At 47.4% G+C, this 26,242-nt stretch overlaps 1 protein-coding gene across 2 annotated transcripts in view; it reads left to right on the plus strand.

The window, feature by feature from the left end:
* Nucleotides 1-287: 287 nt before the first annotated feature.
* The window catches only part of Vwa2 (von Willebrand factor A domain containing 2), a 37,952-nt gene continuing 11,997 nt past the window's right edge, over nucleotides 288-26,242 (plus strand). For both annotated transcript variants that reach the window (XM_046449935.2, XM_046449936.2), the window contains exons 1-6: nucleotides 288-447; nucleotides 9,175-9,236; nucleotides 12,452-12,526; nucleotides 13,835-13,968; nucleotides 18,904-19,013; nucleotides 25,207-25,401. In XM_046449935.2, coding sequence (XP_046305891.1) covers nucleotides 9,185-9,236; nucleotides 12,452-12,526; nucleotides 13,835-13,968; nucleotides 18,904-19,013; nucleotides 25,207-25,401 — 566 coding nt within the window. In that variant the 5' untranslated portion in view covers nucleotides 288-447; nucleotides 9,175-9,184. The remainder of the gene's footprint in view (nucleotides 448-9,174; nucleotides 9,237-12,451; nucleotides 12,527-13,834; nucleotides 13,969-18,903; nucleotides 19,014-25,206; nucleotides 25,402-26,242) is intronic.

Below are 26,242 nucleotides of genomic sequence, written 5' to 3' on the forward strand. Positions count from 1 at the left end.
CAAGGGCGTCCCTTCGTGGGTCCGCAGCGCCCCCTGGCCCGAGCCAAGCCCATGCCTGTCAGCAGAGGGGCCTGGGTGGCGTGCGCTCCTCGCCGCGCTCCGCCCGGTGAGTCACCGCCCGAGTTGGCTCCGCGCTGCCGCTGCCCGAGAGCCCCGCTAGCAGCCTGGCAGGGCTGCGGCCGACGGTTGGCGTCCCTGTGAGGGGGTCCCGGTGCGACCCAGCTGCCCCGACCAGGAGCGCGGAGGCTGCGCCGGCCCGCGCGGGCGTTGCGGGCTTTGTTCGGCTTTGTCTGCGCCCACCTGAGCGCGGCCTTGCCGGGAAGTCGGCGTCCCGGGCAGGAGCGCACCTGGCGCGCGCCTGCCTCGTGTTCCTCGCGGTCTCCCAGGGCCAGCTGCGGAGGTCGTGGGCAGGGACACGCGCGCCGAGCCGAGGGGCGCGGTACGCAGGTAAGTGTAGGGGCTCGGTGTCTGGGGGGAGGAGAGTGTCGTGTGAAACCCGAGCTGCCTGGCACGGTCGCGGCGCTCCCTTCACTAGTGGCTGCAGAGGGGACTCGCCTTTTGCAAGAAGGCCTTGGGAACATGCCCTCCCCCCATTACAGAATATATACAGGTGTTCTGGTGACTTTGTGCGGTTTTCCCTGGAGCGTAGTGACCCCAGAAAAGTCTGCAAGCAGAACCTGAGAGGGGCCTCCTGCCCGAGAGACTCGCCTTGGGCCTTGGGAAGTACAGGGAATTTGACTTTACAGGAGGGGAGAAATTTGTCTTCGGTCCCCCCACTTCCATGCCGCCGTGCCCACGCGTTCACGCCCCTTCATGTACACACACACACACACACACACACACACACGCCTGGGAAGAAACTTATCTCCTTCACCAGCTCCCCCACCACCGACACACACACCCCAACACCCTACACCCTGACTCCTACTCCCTTCCCTTCTCTGGCTCAGTCTTGCTTTGTGTGCTTCTCTGGGCTGGCTCTTGGCCACACCTGTCTTGTGAGACAGAAAATGGGAGGGCCTCAAAACTGCACCGTGGAAACTTGAAGAACATTGTGGGCACCAGGCAGAAGAGGAAAGGGCACCTCGCTGCCTTTGATTGTGGCAAGAGGAGCCTTTGAATGTGGACAGTAAGCAACATGTTGGAATGCTGGATGTCTTGGAGATCTGAATAATTTAAACCTGGATTTTTCAAATAATAAACACCTTTAATTTGTGAACTGGTTTCTCCAGAGAGACCACATTTGTACTTGAGATCTACCAGGTTGTTTGAATTTCACTGATTGTAGACTTTGGAAAGACACAGTGGTGTAGGCTGGAAAGTCGGAGTGGTATTGGGTGGTTTGGGACTGCTTTGACAGTCAAGAGTCATCAGCCTCTGTGTTGACCCGCATTTGTGTGACCCTGGATGAATGAATGAATGAAGGCTAAACTGGACCAGCCTCTGGCCTCTATTAAATCTCAACCCTGGGGGGTGAGATGGCACCTGAATCCTGAGGAAACTTCCCTGCCTTATTGAAAACAGCATCATGTGGATGTTTTTCCCCACCCCTTTACAGCTCCCTACAGATGACCTGGGCCTTGTTGATAACTTGAGTTTGTGTTCTATAGATGTTGTTAAGGTTGGCTTGAAATAAAATCCGTTTTTATGTTTTGGAATTATTGTTCTGTTGACGAATTAAACAGACCAACTGTAGGACCTCCAGGTGTTTTATAGATTAAGGCCTAAAAATTCAAGGTCTGTTTTGCTCCCAGTGTGACATTATTAAGAAAGGTAAATTGAAAAAGGGCAAGAGACACATCAGAAGAAAACTCAGAGGTATCACTGTATTTGGCAAAGACCCCAGGAGTGTCCCTTCCTTTCAGCAACCTGAAGCCACTCTCTTCTGTGACTTCCTCTGTCAACATCCAGCTCAGAGACACCTCCTGGGAGTATAAGAATTTCACAGACTAGCTTCCCAGGCAAACCCTGGGGACAGAGGAGTGTGACTTCCTTCATCATCCTGTGTCTAAAAACTATCAGCAAGGTATTTTTGATTAAAGCTTGTTTTTGGCCCACCATCCCTCCCTTAAGGAGACTGGGGACCCTTGGCATGCATCGCAGTCAGAGGCCCATTTTTATGGATAAGGAAACTCGATACCCAATTTTAGGTTCATATCAAAATTAAGCATAAGACCGTTCCCATTATCTCCTGTCCCCCTTATACACATCCCTCACCAGACTGGTACATATTTTATAATACAGTGTGACACATCATTATCACTCAAAGTCCATAGTTTAGCATTTATTCTTGGCGTTGCACATCCTATGGATTTGACATGTACAGTGACACGTGTTCACCATGATATCATACAGAAGTTTTTCACTGCCTCAGACATCATTTGCCTACTCATCTCTCCTCCCCGAGCCACAGCAATAACTGAGCTTTTTATTATCTCCATAGTTTTTCTTTTTCCAGAATGTCATACAGCTGGAATCATACCTTATGTTTTTCAGATTGTTTTCTTTCACCTAGTGATACACATTTGTGCTCAAATTTCTACTTCTGGCTTTTTTGGTTTTTGGTTTTTTTTTTTTTTTTTTTTGGTGGGGGGAGGAGGGGAAACTCAGTGCTGGGGATCAAATGCCAGGGCTTTTTATATAGGGATTGAACCCAGGGGTGCTTAGCCACTGAGCCACACCCCCAGCCTTTTCTTTTATTCTCCTCTTTTCTTCTCTTTTCTCTCTTCTCTTCTCTCTTCTTTTCTCCCTTCTTTTCTTTTCCCGAGTTGCTTTGGTCCTTGCTAAGTTGCTGAGGCTGGCTTTGAACTCATGATCCTCCATCTTCAGGCTCTTGAGCCACTGAGATTACAGGCGTGTGCCACCATGCCTGTCCACAATCATTAATTGGCAGTGGTGACACTGGGGATAAGCTCCTGGTGAAAGTACCTTTGGTTAATAATGCCCCTGCCTCGTGTGCGTCTTGCAGTTACGAAGTATTTTCATTGCACCCCAGTACCTGGAAGTGTGCTGGGCACTGGGTGGATGCTCAATAATTTTCAATGGATAAATGAAGTTTCTTATAATTGTATCAATTCTGTCAGCAATACTATGAGGCATTTAGAACAGTGATCATCAAATATTTGCATTTCACACATCAGTGGATTTAAAAATTAAAATCATTAAAATCATTTTAATGGGGGGGGTCTATAATACAATTGCTAATTTTAATTTTCTCCAATCAAGGCTATTTTTTAAAAAATCCCTCCCATCATCTACAAGGCTATTGGAGGCTCTGCATGTTCTTTCCCTGCAACCTCCTGTTTCAGCATGGCCCAAAGCAGCCCCTTGGGACAGCTAAAAATGCTTGAAGTCTCTCCCCTCCCTTTGCCTTCATCCGCTAAGCAGCTCTGGTCTCTGCTTTTCCTCTTCTACCACAGAATTATCTGCCGACTTTCCCTGGGTGTGATTATTATCACTGATCTTCTGCTTCCTGTCCTAAGCCGTGTTCTCTGACTTATTATTTTTGTTTTGTTTTTCACATTTTTTAAATTGATGCATTACAGTAGTACACAGTGGTGGGGTTTATTGTTACATATTTGTACATGCACACAATATAACAATATTATTTCCCAATAGTTCCCCTTTCCCTCCCCAAGATCCCTTTTCTCTACTGATCTCCCTTTGATTTCCATGAGACACCCTCTGCCCCACCCTTCTTTCCCTATTTCCTCTCTAGCTTCCACATGAGACAACACAGGACCTTTGACCTGAGTTGGGCTTATTTTGCTTAACATAATGTTGTCAAGTTCCATCCATTTTCCTGCATATGACATAATTTCATTCTTCTTTACAGCTGCATAAGACTTCATTGTGTATACATGCCACATTTGCTTTATCCCTTCATCCAGCAATGGCCACCTTGGCTGGTTCCCTAGTTTGGCTATTGTGAATTGTGCTGCCATAAGCATGCCAAGCCCTGCTCTTGACCTGGATTTCTGAGAGTTCAAATTAGGTAACCTAGTTCTTGTCCCAGGGGCCTTTAGTTTGGGGTGTCATGGAATTCTGGCAACAACCTTTTCAGGTAAAGAAGTGGGTGGTGTCACTGCATTGTACAGAAGGAAATTGAGAGACTGAAGTGAAGGAATTAACCAGAAAAGTTCATGTGCAGTTATGATGTCTGAGCGCTGCTCCTTCCACTCCACCAAGGTACTGCGCCCTTCTCAAGGCTGAGATCTGGGCTGGACTCCAAGTATGTGGTTTGCTAGGTCTGTGGCCTTGAGCCCCACCTTCTCCAAGATTGTTTTCCTCTTCTATAAAAATGGAGACGATAACATCTACCTTACAGGGTTAAGGATTTTGTTCAGTGAACATGTTAAATGTAATAACCTTTTGACATTGATTTAGAAAAGGAGCGTCTACCATTTAGCAAGGACTTTCCCACACTGCCTCACTGGGTCCTTTACAACGAGTCTGTGAAACCCAGATTCTCCCCATCCGACAGATGGAAACTGAGGCAGGGGAGGTTGTTGCTTGCGGAGTCACCCAGCTGCTAGAAAGAGCTGGGCTGGAATTCTCTTTCGGTACTTCCAGTCCTGTGTGTGTATTCCCCCACAACTCAGAATTCTCCAGAGTTCCACTACAGGGAATTTGGGTCCTCAGCAACGTAAAGCATTTCAAATATCAGCCAAACAAACATGAAGATCTGTTGTCTAAAACTGTCACTTAGCAGTGAGAGGAAAGTGAGAGGCCCTGGATTGATACCCAAGGAATCCAAAATGGCACAACGTTCACCCCTTGGTGCTGGCTTTTGGTTGACAGTATGTTGTGTTCTGGAAACTTGCTGATTCTTTTAGGGAGACTGTGACACTTCCTGGGTAGCTTTTAAAATGCTCTAACTGGGCATGGTGGTGCATGCCTGTAGTCAGGTCATCCTGGGCAATGTAGTGAGACCCTGTCTCCAAAAACAACAACAGCAAAAACCACACAAAAAACACTGTCCCTGTCATGTCAAACCAGAAGTGTGTTTTCAGAGTCTGAGTCAAATATTCTACCAATGGAAAAGGAAGATGATTGTTATAGCAAAAGTCAGAAAGGACTTCTTGGCTGGAGACTCTTGCCTCCAATTTTAGTCTTCCTGTTCAGGTGTGGACTGCTCTTGTAAAGGGCTCAGATTTCCATCCTGATTTGGAGAAGGCTGCCAAGGGCTAATCTAATATATAGTTGCATTTTCCAAGGGAACGGAAATGGCTTTTTTTTTTTTTTTTCATCCTACGCTCACCCGGTTGCCTATCATTGAAGAGAAAGTGGACATTGTCCTGGACGCTGCTGCCTTCAGCTATCACAGATCCAACCCTTCTTTTAAAAGCAGCCTTGTTTGGGCCTTTGCTTCTTGCTGCAGCATGGGGGATGTGATCCCTGTCTAGGACGAGGTGGAGCGGGTGTGCGTATGTTGGGGGGCATCCTGCAGCAAACTTCACTCCTCCACTGTTCCAGATGCTGCCGGGGGCCTGTGTGGAACCAGGGCCCCACAGCAACTATCTGATGAGAAGATCAGGAGCGAGGCACTCCTAACTCCATCTGTGAAAGCCTGGCCACGGGGGGTGGGTAACATGAGGGGTCAGCATGAGTAATGGAACAGAAAGGAACGTAGGTGACGAACAAGGTGCCTTGTAATGGAAAAGGCTTGACACCGTGTACCTGGGAACCAAGGTCTGTTCCTGTCCCTGGCATGAAGATCACTCTCCTCGACTTTGCACAAGAATGTGGAGGGCCACCCTGGAAAGCGCCTGCTCCTGCCCGTTGTGGAAGTTGCTGGCAGGTATTAGCTGGTGGAAAACCGCCAGAGGGCAGGATTCAGGGTGGCAGATGTCTACTTCTGTTCCCCATTGCTGCCCATAGCCTTTTATCTGGAGCCTACACTTCTGCCACAGTGTCCTCTCTTGCCCCTTTTCTCCAACAATTCTCCTTCTTTGAATATTCAAGAGAGTCTTTCCTCAGATTCTGTAAGGTGGAAGGTGATGGATTGAACAGACCACTGGGAGTCCAGCTTGGAATCTGATCCACTGATTAACTGTCACATGGGACAAAAAAAACTTCTCTAGACCTCAATTTTCTCATCTGTAAAATAGGAATAATATACCCTCGTTGGCTGGTTAGGAGAAAGTGTATGGACTTATAGAACTTGCTGGCAGGCATGCAGTAAGTGCTCACTAGATGGTGGTCATGGTTGATTTTTGCTGTGGAATACATCCTTGTTTAAAAAATTTTTTCTAGGACGGGTATGGTCCCAGCTACTTGGGAGGCTGAAGCAGGAGGACCACTTGAGCCCAGGAGTTCAAGGCCAGCCTGGGCAACATAGTGAAATCCTCTCTCAAAAAAACAAACAGCAAAAAGAGTTGATTGGATGGGAAGAGTCAAAGAGAGCTCACATTGAAATAGCATTTGTTTCTTTCTTATTATTAAAAAGATGGGGCACATGCCTGTTATCCCAGTGACTCTGGAGGCTGAGGTGGGAGGATCACAAAGTTAAGGCCAGCCTCAGCAACTTAGTGAGACTCTGTCTCAAAAAATAAAATAGACTGACTGGGGGTGTAACTTGGTGGTAAAGTGGCCCTGTGCTCAAACTCCAACACCCCACTCCCACAAAACATAAATGCACTGAGCATGAAGATGCACCTGCAAGTGCCCTCAGGCCCTCGACGGTGGACCTTGCAGTGCTTTGTGGACCCAGCAAGTCTGTGCCTCACCTTCTGTGCACCAGGCACCTACGGGTCACCAGGCTTCAGCACAGACTATGATACAATCCTTACTCTTCAGCATTTGCCACCTGACAGTCAAAACAAGTGCATCATGGGGCAGCTTTAGTACATGACCATAGGGGTTGTGTTAGAGGGGACAAAAGAGAGCTGCCAGGCCAGTGCCGTCTGATCTCGATATTTGCAAGGGGGCATTTGACCTGCGGCATTCATTCGAAGATTGCCAACATCAACAAGCTACTGTTTTAATGAGCAATAACTTGGGAGACTCAAAAAACATCCGACTGGGCAAGCAGAGGCACTTGATAGGGTGAGATGAAGTCACCCGGGCTTGTGTCATGGCATGGAGGGCGTGGGCCTGCTCCCTGGGCGCCTCACCATGCAGCAGGGACCTCCTCTGCTCCGGTCCTCTTTATCCTGGAAGAAAGCGGGGAAGGTGGTGCCTTAACCCTCGTTCTTATAAATTATCTGCAGGTCTGAGCCTCACTCTCCTGCATGTGCCCAAGGTTGGAAGCTGTAAGGGCAGAAAACTGCCCCTAACCTAAGGCCAGGACAGCTCTGAGAAACTCTTTCCCACTGCCCCTCATCCCGCTGCCTGACTCCTTGGTGGCAGGAGGGAAAACTCGTGCTTGGGAGAAAGTCCCAAGTTGCCTTGCTGGTGTGCACCTGGGCTGGAAGCTGACAGGAGGCACGTGAGCCCCACGACAGGCCCACAGCCTTTCTGGTTACATGCGTCCCTTCCATTGCGGCCAGACAGTGCCTGAGTCCTCACTCTTGCAACATTGGATACAGGTTTTGCTTAGGTTAAGACTGGAACCTCTTAGTCTTACACAGACCCAGCTAGTCTGGGCAGCTGGTGTAATTTGTTTAGGTAACGTGAAATCCCAGGAGTGGATGGAGTAAGGTCTCACCATCCGGGCCCACAGTGGAGGGGGAATGGGATTTGTAAAACCAGAAGACACTTTGCAGCATCTGGTCCAACCCCCTCATTTTGCAAGTGAGGAACCACAACCTCTATCAGGGTCACGGCATCAGGGTGAGAACGAGGGACTCAGGATTTGTGTTGCAGACTCTCGGCCACCATGGGGCAGGTGTGGCCCCTACCTGAGTGAAGAAGCCACACTATCTGCCCTGTAGTGGGTGGAGCTCTGAGGTAAGAGGAGGTTCAAGTTCCCCTGAGCTGACCTGGCTCCGTGGTGAGAGGGAAGCATGTGGTTTGGGAGCTGGAGACCTCACTGTGTGACCTCCTGGGTCCCTTCTCCTTTGGATTCTCAACCACCTCTTTCATCTGTCTCTGGGTACGCCTTGCTCAGTCTCCTTTTCCATTATACAGTGACCTGTCATTCCCCTTCTCTGCTCCCCTGGGGGCGGGGGGAATGAAGCCCAAGGGTGAGCCGTCCCCTGAAAACACCCCCAGCCCACATGCACTGCATATTCAGATTCCCTGCAATTCCAAGAAAGGCCCAGAACAGCACCTTCATGAGCATGACTTGGGTTGTTTTAGGCTTTCCTGTAAATCAGAAGCAGCAACATTTCCTGGGTGATCTTGATTTTTAGGGCAGCTCTTAACCTGCCCTGTCAATCCTCTGAATGTCAAATCTGAGAAGTGTGCTGTTCTTGCAGCTGGGGACTCACATTATGCCCCAGCAGAAGTGGCGGAGCATGTCAGACAAGGAGAGAAGTCATCTGGGTGTAGTGCAGGTTGAGGGAGCTCTGTGAGCAGCTTGAGATGACCTCACAGCTAAAATTAGAAGTAAATCTCAGGTGTGTGCTCTTACGGAATCAGTTACCTTATTGGTCTATTGTTTCTTACGAAAATTCACTTTCTTTATACCACCCTTAAGGCCTCATGGCATTGAATATTACCCAGACTAGGAGAATTCTTCAACCATAAAAATTAAAAAAAAAAAAAAAGAACTTTTATCCCTTCAGCTAGATTACTGTTTCCATATAATGTAGAAAATGCAGACTTTCTTCAACTGTCTCAGCTAGGGAAAGTTTGGGTGACTTGCTAGGTTTCAGAAAATGAGGTCATTGAGCTCAAATCTTCAACTTGTCAGCTTCTAACTCCTCATGAAGAAATGCAGACCCCTAAAAGGGGAGTCATTTTACCCAGGCACAAGTGGCCGGCCGGGCTGAGCACCAGGACTCTGAACTCTGCAGAGCCCTCTCAGGGGCTGTAAGAGGAGCCGGAGTGGGTTGGGGGCAGGTGTGGTATTCTGAGAAAGATGGCTGCGGAAAGTCCAAGTTGTTGGAGTAAAGTGGCTTTTTGGGAATCGGTGTCTTCTCCAGGTGACTGTATGATGGCAAAGAGGGGCCTTCAGGGTCCTATTTGCGGCCTCAAAAAGCTAAATAGTTGTCATCTCCTTCGATGGCATGACTTGAACTGTTCACAGGATTCATTACTAATGCTGCTTTTCTTTTCCTGACCCTGTAGTTACGTCAACATGCCCTCTTTCTTGTTGCTGGAAGCCATCTGTATTTTCCTGTTTTCCAGAGGTAAGATTTTTTTTTTTTTTTTTTTTTTTTTTTTTGCGGAGGGGGTAAGACATTGGACATCTGATTTGCTTCAGACACTGTTGGTTTTAACTTTTAGATCCATTTATGTCTCCACTTTATGTTCACCTCCCTAGCCGAAGCCCCATCATCTTGGGCTTGGACCACTGAGGTAGCCTCCTGACTTGACAGCTGGGTTCCCTAGATCCTCCTCCAAACCATTTTTCACATAGCAGCCATTTAAAAAATGCAAATCGGATCATGTCTGGACCCTTATCAACCCCACCTAAGACTTTTAAGTGATTTTTCATTGCTCTTGACAGGTCCTGTGTAATACCATCTTGTCTCGGGTCCCCTGTGGCACCCCTTCTCCTGCACACTTTGTACTGCAGCTCCACTCTCCTTCCTGTCCTGCCTGGCACCTTTGCTCCCTCCCTTCATAGAGGTTACCCCCTCAGCCTGGGTTACCCCCTTACCCAAACATTTGCTACCCTGGCAAACTCCTACCTATCCTTCAATGCCCTGCATAGTTCCTCTTAGACCCTCAGCTCAGGTCAGACCTCCCATAGCTTCTGATCTCCAACACCTAACACAAGACTGGCCCAGGATGCTCTTCCATAATACCACCATGGTGGCTACAGCACTGAGTGTCATTTCTTTTGCAGTCCTCCCTGATGTGTTTTGGTGACAGGTATTTTCTGTCTTCTCAGTTGGCTGCTATCTCTACTGGCCTATCCTCTAGAACCTGGGCAGACCCAAGGGGCTAGAAGTAGGAGTCTCCAGTCTGGCTGCTCAGTCTGCCTGTCTGTGCATTAAGCAGCTCCCCCTTCCAGGGGAGACTCTTCAGGGTCCCTAGATTATTTCACAGAGAGCATTAGATGTCACCCAGGCTCACAATGGGCTCACCCAATGAATGGCACCTGCCTTAACCCCTGAGCACATGGTGCAGAGGGACCCATTTAGATGAGTGACATCTTTAGTGAGTGGCCTCTGTTCATGGAGCTCCTCTGACCTTCTGTCCTGATATGGTTGGCTAGTCTCCTGCTAAGACATTTAAAAGGACACTGTATTTCTTCTGTTATTTGCAGGATCCTGGGGATTCCTCAGCTACTGCACCCTTTGCCAATAATTCCTGGACCCATGTCTGGGAACCTCAGTGCTTGCATGTTGCATGTAGAGAGCTGGGCTAGGCTGTAAGGATGGAGGAGGGAAAATGTACCTGAAGGGACCCTGGGAACAACCACCATTGCAGAATGGGCCACAGGGGGCTGTATTCTGGCCGGCCCTGCATGATTTGGGAGTGCCCTGAGGCAGAAAGCCCGAGTGTTGAAGGACTGCCCCTGCCTCTGTGGAAGGTGTTACCCCTTTAAGTCTGTCTACAGTCTTCCCCTGTACTTTGTCCTGTGTCTGTCCTGGTAGCAGAGCAGCTGTGCAGACTGTCTTAGATCTCATGTCCCACTGCTTTCAACTGTGAAGTTCATTGCTGGTTCAGCATAGTGACCTAGGTGACCTAGTCTCCGTGAATAGGGACAGCAGGCCACATCAGGGGGCAGGAACTATCTGTTCAAATGTGTGGTGGGGACACTACAGACTGGTTTAGTTTGCACTGAGGCCCAGAGAGGGGGAAAGGAGCTGGGGAAGGTAGGACCAGTTCGGGGGTGTTGAGGAGACAGGTGGAGCAGGGCATTGGTTGCTGGTATTCCACCCACACCCTACCCCCACCCAGCGTGCTCTTCTGGCGCTCTCCTGGATCTCCTTCCTGGCAGTTGCAAACCCTGTGAGCCCAGGGCCCTGTGTTGTGTGATTCTCCTCCCTCCACTGCCTCCCCTCTCCTCCTTCCCTCGTCACCCTCGTGCTGCCCCGTCTGCCCCCTGCCCTGGCTTGCTCCTGGGCTTGTACCTGGCCTGTGTCCTCTGTGCTTTCCCACAGACATTGCTATCCATCCAGCAGCTTCCTGGATACTCCTGCCGCTGGACGTCTCTGTGTGGTGGCACATGTGTGGTGGCACAGCCTTTTCCAAATACCTGCACCTCCCCACCCCAGGTGGCCCCTTGGTGTCTTCAGGACATTCAACTTTGGCTTTCCTGGGGATTCCTTGGCATGATTTCTCTGTCTTCAAAGTTTATTTTTAGAATTTATTGAAATTTTTGGTGCCGGGGACTCAACCCAGGCCTGTGCATGCCAGGCAAGTGCTTTACTACTGAGCTGCACCCTCAGTCCCAGGGTTTATTTTAAAAATTATTACTGATTGCTCATCTGCCACAATTATTATTTGACTGTGTATCAAAAAGAATAAAAGAAATCATCCATGAACTTTTTACCGAGAAACTTTCAGCCCTTGTTTATATTAATTGTATTGACCAAGTATTGTCAACATTTGTTCATTGACTTCTCTGCTTGGATTTTTGTTTTCTCTTGCACAAATGACACTGAAGGGGACGGTCTTAATGCACCTTTTCTCATCTCTAAATTGTTTTCCCTTTTAATCAATTTCTAGTTGCAATATACTATAGAATCAAAGGGTCAGCATTTTTATGATTCTTAATTCATTTAGCCAAACTTTTTCAGAAGGCTTGTGCCAGCTTACATTATCACAGTCAGAAAATTTTCTTCCTAATATTTAAATTTAGAATTTTATTTAGGTTCTCACATTTAAAATTGTCAAATTATAGCATTTTGTCACTTGTCTGACTATTTTTCATAGTGTTTTTCTGTGAATCTGCTTCTATAAATTCTGTTCACTCCAAGGTTAATTTTTATGGAGCGGAGCTGCTTTGTCTGAGGGCCTGGCAGTGGGTTAGGGGCTTCCAAGGGTGTACCTAGATACAGTGAAAGGTGCTGTACCCATGGGGGACAAAGGTGGGACACCTAACCAGTGACAGAGGTCTTCAGAATCACAGGTCTTCCCTATCCCCTCTACAGGTATTTTAAACTTTTCAAATCCCCAATCTAAATACAAATATACCTCATAGGAATGGGGCATTTTGTTAATGTTCTCTATGTGGTGATTACGTACCTGTGCTGGGGACTGAACCCGGGCCTCACACATACAGCTGCCAGCCCAGCCTTCCCTGTGGGACCTTGTGCAATGCAGGTATCATCAGGCCTCCCGACGATCTGTTTCCTGCCCTGTTACCTGTTTGTCCTGGTCCCACGAGGAGGTGAAGGCTCTCTCTGTCCTTCCCCCACATGACGGCCCCTGGTGTCTTCTCTCCTAGTATTGCCCTCGCTCCCTCTCCAAGAAGTCCATGTGAGCAGAGAGACCATCGGGAAGATTGCAGCTGCCAGCAAAAGTGAGTCAGTTATACACCCAAACCCCCGTCCAGACCTCCCAGAGACAGGCCCAGGGAAGCCCTGTTCCTCCTGGGTTGCCACCCATTCCTGGCTTCCTTTCACTCTGTGACCAGAGTCATTTTCCCCAAACAGGGGCCTGACCACGGTCACTCTGCTTGGTTAAAAACCAAACCAAAAACAACAGCCAAAACAACCTCAGTAAATGAATGTTGCTGAACTTCTTGGTCTGTACCTCAAGGCCTCTGTCACTTGACCACCATCTACCCAACCACTCTTCTGTCCCTCCATGATCCTCCTCCTCCTACTCTATCAGCATCCCTCCATGAGCTCAAGCCATACCAGGATGTACCCAGGGGCCCTGCCTGTCCCCTATCCTCTCTTGTGAAACCCCTCTTCTGCTGCAGCCCCAGCGCTGCCCTCTGGGGGGCGCCATCTTTGTGGAGCTCCTCTGACTCTGGTTCCCTTGCACCCTCTGGTGAGGTCAGGGGAGCCAGACCGCCCAGGATTAATCCTGGCTCCACCACTTCCTGGTCCTTTGGCCCTAGGACAGTTACTGATTTGTCCTGTGCTCTGCTATCCTCATCTGACCAGTGAGAATAAAATAGCAGATCTCCGCAGAGTGGTGGGATGGGGATTTGGGAGGGGGGGGCCAGGTAGCTAAAAGATACAGGATTTCTTTTTGAGGCGATAGGAAATGTTCTAAAGTTGATTGGTGATGATAGACTGCATCTGTGAATATAATACGTATGTATGTATGTTGAATTGTACACTTTAGCTGGATGAATTGTGAACTGTGGTAATGATTCCTCAATAAAACTTTCAAAGATATAAAATAGTCATCTGTCTCAGGGTAGTCATGAGAATTAACTGAATTAGGTTTCTAAAGTGTCTCAAGAAGAGCCGGCGGGCTGGGGATGTGGCTCAAGCGGTAGCGTGCTCGCCTGGCATGCGTGCGTCCCGGGTTCGATCCTCAGCACCACATACAAACAAAGATGTTGTGTCCGCCGATAACTAAAAACTAAATATTAAAAAAAAAAAAAAGAAGAAGAAGAAGAGCCGGCATAGAGGAGAGGCGTAACCACAGCTGTCACTATTGCTACTTGAACTCTTGAGGAACGTGGCCTCACCTACCAGGGTGCCTGATCGTGTTTTGGTCTAGGCTGTGGCACCAAGGACTGGGACCAAGGCTGGTCCAGAAGCTGTTCCTCACAGAGCTCAAACTAGAGTTCACAAGCAGGGACTTGATGAAAGTCTTTGTGATATGGAAAATCTAGTTCAGTTATTCCTGTCTGTCCCACTCTCCCCAGTGATGTGGTGCTCCGCTGCGATGGACGTCCTGTTTCTGTTGGATGGCTCTCACAGCATCGGGAAAGGGAGCTTTGAAAGGTCCAAGCACTTTGCCATCACCGTATGTGACGCTCTGGACATCAGCCCTGGGAGGGTGAGTATAAGTCTTGTTGATCTTCATATTAGGGTGTCTTTGGTTGTAAGTGACAGAAGTCCAAACTTAACCCATTTTGTCCCGTTGTCCCACACCTGTAAAACTTAATATGATATATGTAATTGCATAATATAGAATATAGTAATTTAATATTCTAATTATAATATTACTGTAAAAATGTGTATAAGCTCTAGATCATGTTTTCCAACCTATTTTAAGGTACCTGTGTCAATTTCATGGAAATATTAACAGAATTGAACACTTGGCATCTAACAGGTTAAATAGAAGAGGCAATTTACTGGATTTTGGAACTGGGAAGACCAAAAGGGTCAATCCCAGTTATGGCTCCAGCACAGTGGAGGCTAGGGCTCAGTTGAGCTGTGAAGCACCCTCTCTCCTTCCCCTCACTCTTACTTCTTTGGTTGACCTCCTTCCAGGAAGGTTTTCCACAGCAGAGTTGCTCTGTGTTATCCTTCAAGCTAGTGGCCCCAGGAAAAAAGAAAGTGGACTTCTTTCCTTATAGGTTGGGCAAAATCCCCAGGAGGGCTCCAATTGGACAGGTGTAGGTCACATGGTAATCCCTTGGCCAATCTCAGTGGTCATGGAAGAGTCTGTCTGAATCTGAGTCAGTTGTTCTTCCACGTTTTGAGGGGACCATGTGGATTGTTTCCCACTAGAAAAAGAAGTGGTATTTGCAGAACAATGAGAAGGAGGGCACACTGAGCAGACCTGAGTCTTGACACTGGAGCAGCTCCTACCCTGTCTATTGGCTTGGAAAGATGTCCTGTGAGTTAGTCCAGATAGTTATTTTCATTTCTTGTTCTTCCTGGCTTCAAGTAATAGGTCTTAAACATCAGCAGAGTGTGGTAGCCATGGCTCTTGTCTCTAAAAGGGGCATTTTTTTTTTAAACAACTCAATAGAAAAATTGGCAATAAACAGAATTTTGAGAAAACAAAACACAAATGGCTCTTAGGCATGTGAAAAGATGCCCAGCCAAACTCAATGCTGTAACGTATCTCTGACTGATGCGTCACTTTTTGTTTACTGGATTAGGAAAAATTCCAAAGGTTGGTGGCATGCTGCATGAGCACATCTTTAAGCAACTGGTGTTCCCATGCACTGCTGAGGGGAGTGTCAACTGTGTGACCTACATGGGGCAATCCAACAGCATTCATCACAATGACAAAGGCTTGGAACCTTTGGCCTAGCAATTCCACTGGGGTACTGTATGGCCACTTGCACCCATGCAGAATAATGCTCGTACAGTTACTCATGGATACTTGTAAAAGATTCTAGCAATCCAAATGTCCATTGATAGGGGACAGATAAATCCACTGTGGTGCATTCACATAATGAAACACCAGGCAGTCGCAGGAAGAGTGAGGAAGCTCTCCCATATGGAAAGACACAGAAGAAATTAAGGTAGAAAGTAAGGGTGCAAATGGTGTGTAGGATACCATTTTTATGTAAAATGAAGATGAAAGAATATGATTCATTCTGTCTTTGCTCGTGTGTGCCTAAAGAACCGAGGGCTTTGGAACAGGCTAAGGGCAGTGAATCCTGCTGGGGAGGGGCTGGGAACTGAGCAGTTGGGTTATAAGCAGAGGGGAGACCCAGCCACAGACTTTTGTTTTTATACTTTTTGGATTTTGAGTCATGTGAACCTACTCAAAACTCAAATAGAAATTCAGAAGGACATTTTGGTCTGGGAAGCCGTAATTACTTGAATTCCATAGTCACCTACAGGTTGAGGGAGGAAGTGATTTTTCCAGGCTGACATTCCTGAGCTAATCTTAGTAAAATCTCTAGAATTTAGGATCAAGCATGGCTTTTAATGAGGGCCAGATTTTCTCTGGAATGGCCTGTCATTTGGGAGTGTGAGAAGTCTCACAGGGTCATCGCCAGACACCATAGCAGACTTCATTCTACCCTGGAATGAGCAGTCAGGAAGTTCTACCTGGAGTCAGCCCAGGCAGAGGACTGCTGAATCTCTATCCTACCCCAGGTAGGGTGCTTCTTTGCAAATGATCCCCTCTGAAGTTTCACTAGTTCTTCCTGGAAGACGTGACATAAAGATAACATGCTGTTGACTTTGGGATTGATGTGGTGTGTTCTGACACGAGTGGCCTCGAGACCCCAAAAAATGGAAAGCCGGGAGAGGAAAGCCGTATGGATTATTGGTGCATGTTTTGCAGGTAAAGAAACAAGTTCAGGGAGGCAAAGTTACTTGCTGGGGTCACACAGCAATCTCAAGAGAGCTAAATGTGGAGGAACTGGGGCTCTTGACTCTCAGCCCAGAATTAGCTCCATGGGCCATCTGTCTCTCCCATGGGTAGCCTCTGGGCTGGGATGGGATGGTGACACTCAGTTCACACCCTGCTTTCACACAGCAGATGGACAGCCTGCTGTGGCAGTTTGGAGAGAAAGGTATGGGGAAAGGGTAAGAAAACCATGACAAAAATACTTTATGATAGGACCAGATCCTGAGTTTGGGGAGCACTCTAGCTCAGTGTTGCTAGACCACATTGAGAAAGTGGCATGAAGTTCTAGGGTTGATTTTAGGTTTCATATTGGCAAAACACACAGAGCCCAAGATGGCCAGGATAGTGAGAGGAAACATTTATATTTGGGGGACCCTGATTATCATTTTCACATGGGAGTCCAGAATGGCTGTTTTGTTTTGTTTGTGGTTCTGGGGATTGAACTCAGAGTTACTTTACCAATGAGCTACATCCGCAACCCTTTTGATTTTTTATTTCAAAATGGAGTCTAAGTCCTCGAACTTCTAATCCTCCTGCCTTGACCTCCTGAGCCACTAGGATTCGGGCATGGACCACTGCATCTGGCTATGACTCTGTTTTGTTTTTTTTTTTTTTTTTTTAAGAAAACAGAATGTGAGTGTTTAGGGAGTTAGATCTGGACTGGACTTGGAAAGATATTCTTGTAGCAAGACCTGGGAAGTCAAAGAATTGGTGTCTACCTGGGTGAGCGTGTGACTTGACCTTCAAGGTGCGTGGACAGACCTTCACGCTGTGGAAGGGATTTAAGATGGAGTCATGTGTTCTGTGGCTTCAGGTTTTGGTTGCGTTCTTGGCTTTTTGTGTCTCCTCTTGCCTCCAGGTCCAAGGCATTTGATTCGCACCTTATTTTGCTTTCTCAGGTTTTTAGGAAGAGCTTCTCAAGTAGCTTTAAATTAGGGCCTTTTATGAACGCTGTGTTGTTGGGGTGGATTTCAGGTGATTGAAGTCTTCCTCTCAACACTTAAAAGCTAGGAAGTTGACTTCCTGGCTCTAATGGTATAATGGTGACAGAACAACTGTTGTGTGGTGAGAAATCTGGGCGGGTTCGCTTCTGAGTACAGTAAACTGAAGATAAAAGGCAGCTATTTTGCTCCCAAACCACCAATTAAATTAAATGCCTTAACTACTAACTCAGGCTGTTTTCCGGCATGTTTTGTTTTGAAGTTGGAGAGTAAACAGGCCCAGCTGTTGTTCTCAAGGGAGGTTTTTTTTTTCCCCTACCTTTTAAAACTAATCCATTCATCTGTTTCAATAAAAAGATGTTCAGAGCGAAGTCTTCCGCCCACACGTTTTCCATTTACCAGGTGCCCTGCCTGTTTTCTTGAGCCTTCCAGAATCGCTTCCTGCAAATCCAAGCTACTATGAATAGTGTCCTTATTTCCCCCCTTTTACACAAAGGGTATCTTAGTCCTCTCCGTGTTCTGTCTCTTGTCTTATTATCATCACATCATCTTGGAAATCTTTCCACCTCTTTTTTTTTTATGAATATCCTTTTTTATTGGGCTTTTCCCTATTACAAATGAAATTTCCTTTTACATCTCTAATTAGAAACAACACTTACTGTAGGACTATACAAATTTAGGTCAAAATAAAAATATGAGATTTATATTATTTTTTTACAGCCAACTTCCCAGCATAAGGGTTTCCCACAGTCTAATTAGCCAACCCCCATTGATGGGCATTCGCTATACAAATGTACCGTGAGTCTATAATCGTCGTTTCATGTATGTGGAAGGGAATCTGTAGGATAAATTCCCCACAGCCCTTTGCATTTTTAATTTTCAAATAATATTAATAAATTGCCCTCATGGTGAGGGACACCGGATGACTCGACTGTTTCCCTTCTCTGGTTTTTCTCCTGTGGCCTCAATTGGCACACGGAGCCTTCACCGGTGCCGTCACTCTCTCAGTGCAGAGGAAGTTCAGCTCCTGTGTTGCTCATCTCGGTTTTGGGGGCTGATTGTCCCCCCTCTGACTCTGGCCTAGCTTGGCAGGAGCAGGTCTGGAGGGGCTGCCTGACTGACAAAAGACGTGGGCTCTCGCTGTGGTAGCCATCACCACCCTTGATGGGGGCCGGGGTTAGCTTCCCCGGACCCCTGGGTTGGGTCAGCAGGCGTTGGCTGCTGAGAAGCAGAATAATGGAGCCAGAGGGAAGACCAGAGAGCTAAGGTCAGGGGCCTAGCTCCCACCCTTGCTAGCCATGGGCAAGTGGGCCTTTGCCTTGGGCCACATCTTTATCCCCTGCAGAGTTTACTCTCCCCAACAATAATGTGGGCGTTCACCAGTCGTGCCTCTGTGGCTAGATGGGACGGAGCAGGACTGGACAGCAGTGTCGGCCCGGGAGGCCTTTGGCCAGTGTGAGCAGAGCTCTGTCCTAGGGCTGCTCACAGCTCAGCCAGGAAAGTTGCCAGGGTGTCCCGCTGCGTTGGGGGACGTGGGTCAGGAAGATTAATGGGGACCGCAGTCAGATTTGACCACTCTCTCCAGCCGGTCTTGGGGCCTTCTTTCAGGGACAGTGGTGAGAGCTCTGGCTCTGGGATTCATTGAGTGGCCAGGAGGCAAGGCTGCTGGCCTCTCTCGTCCCTTGTTTCCTCTCTGGAATATTTGTAATTGGGCCCCTGTCTCCCGCTGCAGGTCAGAGTGGGAGCCTTCCAGTTCAGTTCCACTCCTCACCTGGAATTCCCCTTGGATCCATTTTCAACTCAACAGGAAGTGAAGGCAAAAATCAAGAGGATGGTTTTCAAGTATGTATGATCAGATGCTGCCCTGGTTGGGATGAAGCCGGCTGCTCTTAAATCCTTCCCTTGAGGGGCTTGGCCCAGCTCTTGGCCTCTCTGAGAGCACGGTGGGGCGGGGGGGGGGGGGGCATTACCCCAGCTGCGTGTAGCGTGTAATGAAAATTTCCTCCTCAAAATTCCCTTTAATGACATAAAAAATGTCCCAGGTGGTGATTTAAATACAGTTTAAAAAAATATTTGCTGCTATTATGTGTAGTTGTCTGCTGCATGGAAAAGGGCTTTTGAAATTGCAGACTGGGAACTGCCATGTCATACCTACAAGGATGGCTAAAATAGAACAGATAATAACAAGGGTTGACAAGGATGTGGACAGAGAGAACCCTCCTACCTTGGTGATAGGATTTTAAAGCCAGGCTATCACTTTAAAAACAGTTTGGCAGTCCCTCAGAATGTTAAATATAGAGTTATTATATGACCTAGCAATTCCACTTCAAGAGGATTGAAAATATATGCCTCCACAAAAACATACACACTAATGTTCAGAGCAACAGTGCAATCGCTCATGTGCAGTTAACATCTGAATAAGCAAACTATGGTACATCTGTACAATTAATCTTATTCAGCCATAAAAATGAATGAAGTACTGACTCAGGCTACATCATGGATAAATCTTGAAAGAGTGTTAGTGAAAGAAGCCAGACACAGAAGGTCACATATTGTATGATTCCTTTTTTTTTTTTTTTCAGTGCTGCGATAGAACTCAGCACCTTGCATGTGCTAGGCAAGCGTTTTACCACTGAGCTACACCACCAAGCCCTAGATTCCGTTTTTATGAAATGTCTACAACAGGCAAATATATTTGGAGGTAGAAAGTAGATTTGTTTCTGCCAGAGCTGGAGGATTGAGGAATGACCACTAATGGGTATAGGGCTTCTTTTTAGGCTGAAGAAAATGTTTTAGACTTTGTGATGATGCTAGAACAACTCTGTGAACACACTAAAAAGTCACTAATGTGTGTATTGTAAAAGGATGAATTTTATGGTCAGTGAAGTATGTTAATAAGCTTGTCATACCTGTTATATGCACACTACATGTAATGTGCCTTTGCAGTGGAAACACTTTGTACCTGTTATATGCACACTACATGTAATGTGCCTTTGCAGGGGGAAAAAAAAAAGCCTAATTCTTTAAATTTAGGATTGAAAGTCAAAGACCATTTGGGTGAGTTTGTTTGAAATGATTCATCTGAAAAACCAAGTGAATTTCAAAGAATTGGTACAAAATGTGCACTAGAGATCATCTAGAATGTCTTTCAACTCCCTGTTTTACACAGGTAGATGCTGGCCCCACCCAGCTGTCCTCCCCGACTCCAAATTAGTTGAGCCTCATTTCAGTTGTATTGAGAGTCATAACTTAGGGCTGAGAGTATTATTCATGCCATGAGACCTGGAGTCACTCTAAGAATGTGCCAGATGAAGGTGCTTGGGAGGAGGACGAAGCCTCTTATGTATCTGAGCAAAAGCGGCTCTTTTTTTTGGGAATGTGCACGTCAGTGCTGAAGTAGCCTAACTCAACTGTAAGAGGCCACAAACAGGGAGGGAGGTAGTGACTCATTTTTGGCCATAGTTGTGGGGTCACTGAGGACACAGAAAAGGAAGATGTTCAGGAACGCTGGCTGCTGAGGGATGGCCTCCCCACAGCTCCGCACCTTTTATCTGCTGGGGAATTTTAAGTGCTAGGCTGATCAAATGGCTCTACCAAACTGCAAGACCCACTTGCCTTTTCAGACCAAGGCAAGACCCTAAAAGTGTGTTTGACAACTACCTTATTACTGTTTGTAAGAAGTTATTAGTCAAGCCTCCCAATATGGTGCCCCATGATGACCCATCAGATAAAACGCTGCGAATGGTTCTTGAGAGTCAGAATTCCTGGCCGGTTGGCCAGTGCAGGCTGCTCTGCTCATTTCACTATTCTCAAGAACACAACCTTGGTTTTCTGTGATCCAGCGGCTTCTATGCCCTCTATAGCTTTGTCAGGACTCTGACAATCACCACTTTACCTTAGCATGAAATCTCTTAGAGCTTTCTCGAGCCATTTAACATTTAAACATAGCTTTTAGAATAGTTAGAATTATGGCTCACTTTTACTTAATATTATTTGATGTGTACTTCTGCTTGACACTGTATTATTTTTCATATTGATCCTTTTTAATGATTATCAAATAATCCAAAGAATTCAGCTACCACAGTGTAATTAATCATTTCTCCTTCCTCAAAAGGAAATATTTAGGTTGGTTCTAGGATTTTTGTTTGCTTAAAAACCAAAGATGTAACCAACTTCCCTGTACCGACTGAATTTTCTTCTGGAGTGTTTCTTCGTCTGTTCCACGGCTGGCTCGATTGTAAGAATCACTTGGGACTGAGCAGAACTGGTTGAAAATATAGATTCTGGGGCCTCGTGATACTCCTACCAATTTGAACTCCCTGGGAATAGCATGCAAGAATCTATGGTGTTAAATCTCCTGGGGGATTTTATGCAGGCTAGAATTGGAGACTAAACTCCAAAGATAAGCTGCTTATGGGCTGCTGGTGGTTCATGAAGATCTTTGCTACTGATGGAGCACTTGAGAGCCTAGGAGGTACTGACACAGCATTTGATTCTCAGGCAGCACCATGCCTTCCCCTACCCTAATATGGAGAGAAACTGAGGATTGGGTTAAGTCACTTTTCCAAGTTGACCTGGCTAAGCTATCACAGTAGTGATCTTTCAACCCCTGGACCCATGAGCCCCTATTCCTAATCACTTGGTTATGCTGATAAAATTCAGATTCCATTGCCCCCCTTCAAAAAAAAAAAAAAAACCCCAAAAGTCCATGTATGACAAACACATAGCCTCCTGTGAGTTTTCAACTTACCACCCATGTTGGTCCCATTTGAGAGAAATTAGGCACATCTTGGTGCACTGGCCTCAGACCTCCCTATCTGGAACCAGCCCTTGAACTCAATTTGGAGATAGAAATGCTTCATGGAGTCAGAAGTGGGATCTTCTGGTTTCCCAGAGGTCAGAGCCATTGGGACTCTCACCTGACCTTGGCTGGAAGCCAGCAGACAGTGCTCCCGAGGGAGAGGCCCAGTGGGGTGAGAAGAGGAGAAGGTGCAGAGCATGAAGGGTGGGTACCATCAGGCCATGCAGCAGGTGACCTGGGCTCTTGTCCTCGGAATTTAACTTTTCTCTAATCATAGGCTAGTCTCTGTGAACAGGGAGGCCCAGTCCCACTCAAAAAATCTGGACTGCAATAGTCCCGTGCCTGAGGGATGCAATGAATTTCATGTGTGCTTTTCCCCTCTTTAAAAAAAAAAAAAATCTGGGTTTAATCCAGTTCTTCCCCTGCCAGTGGTGAATGAAAAGGAAAACAGTCTGACTCTGACTGAAGGGGTCAAGGGCAGGTCTGTATGAAACACAAGAACAGGATCATAGAGAACAAGTGCTTTTTTTTTTTTTTTTTTGGTTCTAAACTTTTGAACCTTAAAAAGAGCAGTGATGATCAGAGGGGTCCAGAGGACAGGGGATATCCTGGGGTGGAGTCCTGCAGGGTCCCAGGCCACCTCAGCTTCTGGGGAGACGAGAGTTTTGTGAACATATAAACAGAAGAGTATAGAACAGGAATAGGTAAATCTTTTCAGAAAAGGCTCATATAGTAAGCAATTTTAAACATTCGCAGGCCACATAGTTTCTGCACAGATATACATAAATGATTGGAGTGGCCGTTTTCTAATAAAACTATCTACAGAATGGGCAGTCTACTAGATTTGGCTTTTGAACTCTAATTTGCTGAGCTCTGGAGAGGAAAGGGCATTGGCTTCAGAGTCAGCCCAGCTGGGTTTAAACTTGAATTCTGACCTCCGCTGGCTGGGTAAGAGGCGGCTTGACGAGCCAAGTAACCGGTTGGTTAAGAACTGGGGTCTTGGAAGCAGAGGGCCCAGGATCTAAGTCCTGTCTGCACCAGTCATGAGCTGCGTGGTCATCACTATCTGTGTGGTGATGTGGGAGGTGCTCAGTAAACATCAGCAGTTATTACTGGTTTTCTCTGAGCAGGGTTCCTTCTCTGTCACACGAGCATATTGGCACATTTTGCCATACTTGCAAGGGTTACATTCAGGAACAGGTGTGTGCAGTGCCTGGCACACAGTGGAAGCTCAATGCTAATATCTCTTGAACATGGGAGGCAATCGGCCCTCCCAGGAGTTCCAGAGGAAGATTCTACAGATATAGAGCTTTGGCAAAGGAGAAGTATCATGAGAATCAGAATCCACTTGGTCATCATTGGTGTCTAATGTGTGATCTAGCACAGGGTGAGTTGTTAGTGGCATTTAGGATCCACCAACATTAGTGTACTCTAGTTCTAGTCCTCCATGACACGCCTGATGCCAAAACCCTGCTGTATTCACTAACTCCCAAACACGGTTAGTGTTGCTCACCCCTGTCTTTGCTTACACCCCTTCCCCTGATTGGAAAGGCCACCTCCCTTCCCCTCCTGGTTTACCAAGGCCCCTTTTGGACCATCCTTCCCCTCTGAAGCCTATTTCTGCTGCACCCCACAGTGATTCCCTTTGTGACTGTGGTTCAGGGTTACGTGCTTGCGTCGGTATCTCCTCACCTGGACACTGGGAGTTCACTGAGCCGTGGGACCAGGTTATGCACTGCTTGGTTTCCATTTTGCTGTCTTCGCGGGCTGAGAAAAGGAGTTTTGTAAATTGATGGGAGTTGCTGCTATGTATGGTCGGTTGAAGTGTTAATTCTAGGAGCTGTCCATTCTTGACATTTATTAAAGAGAGCTCCACAAAGAGAATTGCCTTTTAAGAGCTGGCAGAAGATAGAAAGCGATAAAAGTAGAGAATATTCTGGGTGTGCTCCATAAATCCTTCCCAGACACAACTTTCATTCTCTTTCCACATCTCTCTGCTGAGTAGAGGACTTTGAGGACTGAGAGGAAGGTGGGACCACAACATGAAAGGAGCCTGGATTCCTGTGTAGCTGCTTGAAGGGGAGCCAGCCAGGAGAGGTACCCTGGCAGAGAGGCCTGCAGTAGATTTGCATGGGCAATAGCCACTTTTAGTGTTAACTTAGAGCAGCACAGCACACTGGCACACAATTCCAGGCCTGCATTTCATGTCAGTTGGACGTCTTCACACTGGGAGAATGACTCTAGGCTCTGGAGAAGGCTGAGTTAAGACAGGCATTGTCTGTGCCAATAGAGCACAATCTGAGTATAAAATGTGGTGCCCCACCCCCCTCTGTAGTCAGCATTTGAGTGATATCCAGCTGGTGTTTTTCTCTTAATCACTGTAGTGACGCTCGTGCTCATGTTTGGACATGCAACCACCCATTAAAAGATTTGGCTACGGTGGGACAATTCAGTGACCTAAAATCCGCTTGAGTGAGTTACTGTTTTCTGACCAGCTGACTCTCAAAACCAGCAGTCATCTTTCCAAAGGGACACCTACAAGAGCCTCCTGGTTCAAGATTCAGCAGAAATCCTGCTGAGGTTCCAAGACCAGTCCACAGCCCCCACGATGGGGCTGTGAGGATGAGACAAATCCTGCAAACATTGCCAAATGGAGGAACGCTGGCCCTGGCCCACTGCGGCCTGATCCGCAGGTGTTCGGCCAGCTCTGCCTTCCAGCCACCAACCCTGCACCTGGACAGGGCCCACAAAGTCATGAATCATGGAAAAAAAAAAAACTCACCAGAGTCTTGTGCCAAGCCCTGTCCATCACTCCTACAGATTCTTAACACAACTTGGCCCAGCTAAGTTATTTTCCTGGTTCCGGAAGATGCTGAGCCATGTCAAGAAGGGGCTGATGTGGAGAGGGAGCTGGGGGGTGCATGACAGACTAAAGATGAGAATTGGTAGCCTGGAGTCATTACTGGGGGTGGGGAAAAAACAAAACCCCTGCACTTACAAGGGAGGGCATCGTAACCTAGCATAACAGGAGTACAGGGTGACTCCTAAGTCCATGGAAAAAGTCAGCCTCCACCATCGTTATGGTTTTGGGGGTGGCACTGTCACTTGGAGCCTCTGCTAGAAGTCGGCGGCCGTTTCCTGATGACAGGACCCATCGATCGCCTGCCGTCTCTCCCACTCACCTCCTGCCCTGCTGACTTTTCTTCTTTCTTTTTTCCTTCTCGGTGCCCTCAGAGGGGGACGCACAGAGACGGGCCTTGCTCTGAAGTACCTTCTGGACAGAGGGTTCCCTGGGGGTAGAAATGGCTCTGTGCCCCAGCTCCTCGTTGTCGTCACTGATGGAAAGTCCCAGGGGCACGTGGCACTGCCCGCCAAGCAGCTGAAGGAAAGGGGCATCACTGTGTTTGCCGTGGGGGTCCGGTTTCCCAGGTAAGTGCCTCAGGGGTCCTGCTCTGTCCTCAGTGGTCAGCCAGGGGACCACAACAAGGCCGAAAGCCTTCCTAGCTGTGGCAGGAGAGCTGGAAAAACTGTGTTCCTCGCTGAGTTTTGTCTTTTCCCCACTTAGCTGTTTTGGGCTCCAGTGTACAGGGTGTCCCAACCTTTGGGAGCCTGAGAAGGTGCATTATCTTCAGTTTCTCTAAACAAAACTGGTTGCATAGGACAGAAACTCAACTTAAGCTTATTTGGGCAGAAATGGAAATTTGTGGTGTCATCTCACTTCTCTGGGTAGGTAGGCAGGAGCCAAGGGCTTCAGTGTCATTAAGACTCTCTCTGTCCCTCGAGAGTCTCTGCTCTCCTCTCTGCCTGGTGGGCTGTCCTCTCTGCCTGGTTCTCAGGAAGCTGGCACTGGGGCCGTGGGTAGTGCTGAAGCTCATGCCTTCACAGGTCCACCCTGGAGAGGGGCCCCTGGGCCAGTTTCAGGTAATCCAATTCTGGTTGGCCTCAGTCACAGCATACTCCTGGTACCAGAGGAGAGGGGGGCTGTGGCTGGCTGCTCCCTCCACAGTCGCATTTGTTCAAATGCTAGACCAACCCTTCTGTGTGCCAGGCACTGAGCTGGGCACTGAGAGAAAGATCTGCTTCACATGAATTCAGACAGGAGGGGGAGTTCCACATTAGTGACTTCGGACATAAATGAAGTTTTTGCCCTAATGCCAAAGCCTGGTGCACTGTGATGGATTTGCAATGGTAGGGTTCTTCTCTCTGCATTGCTCACCTGTCATCCCATAAAGAGGCTTCTCAGTGTCATGTGATCCTTTCTTCAGGTCCA

This window comes from Marmota monax, unplaced genomic scaffold (genome assembly GCF_021218885.2).
Source record: "Marmota monax isolate L192 unplaced genomic scaffold, Marmota_monax_Labrador192_F-V1.1 WCK01_AAM20220418_F8-fsc00004, whole genome shotgun sequence".
NCBI lineage: Eukaryota > Metazoa > Chordata > Mammalia > Rodentia > Sciuridae > Marmota > Marmota monax.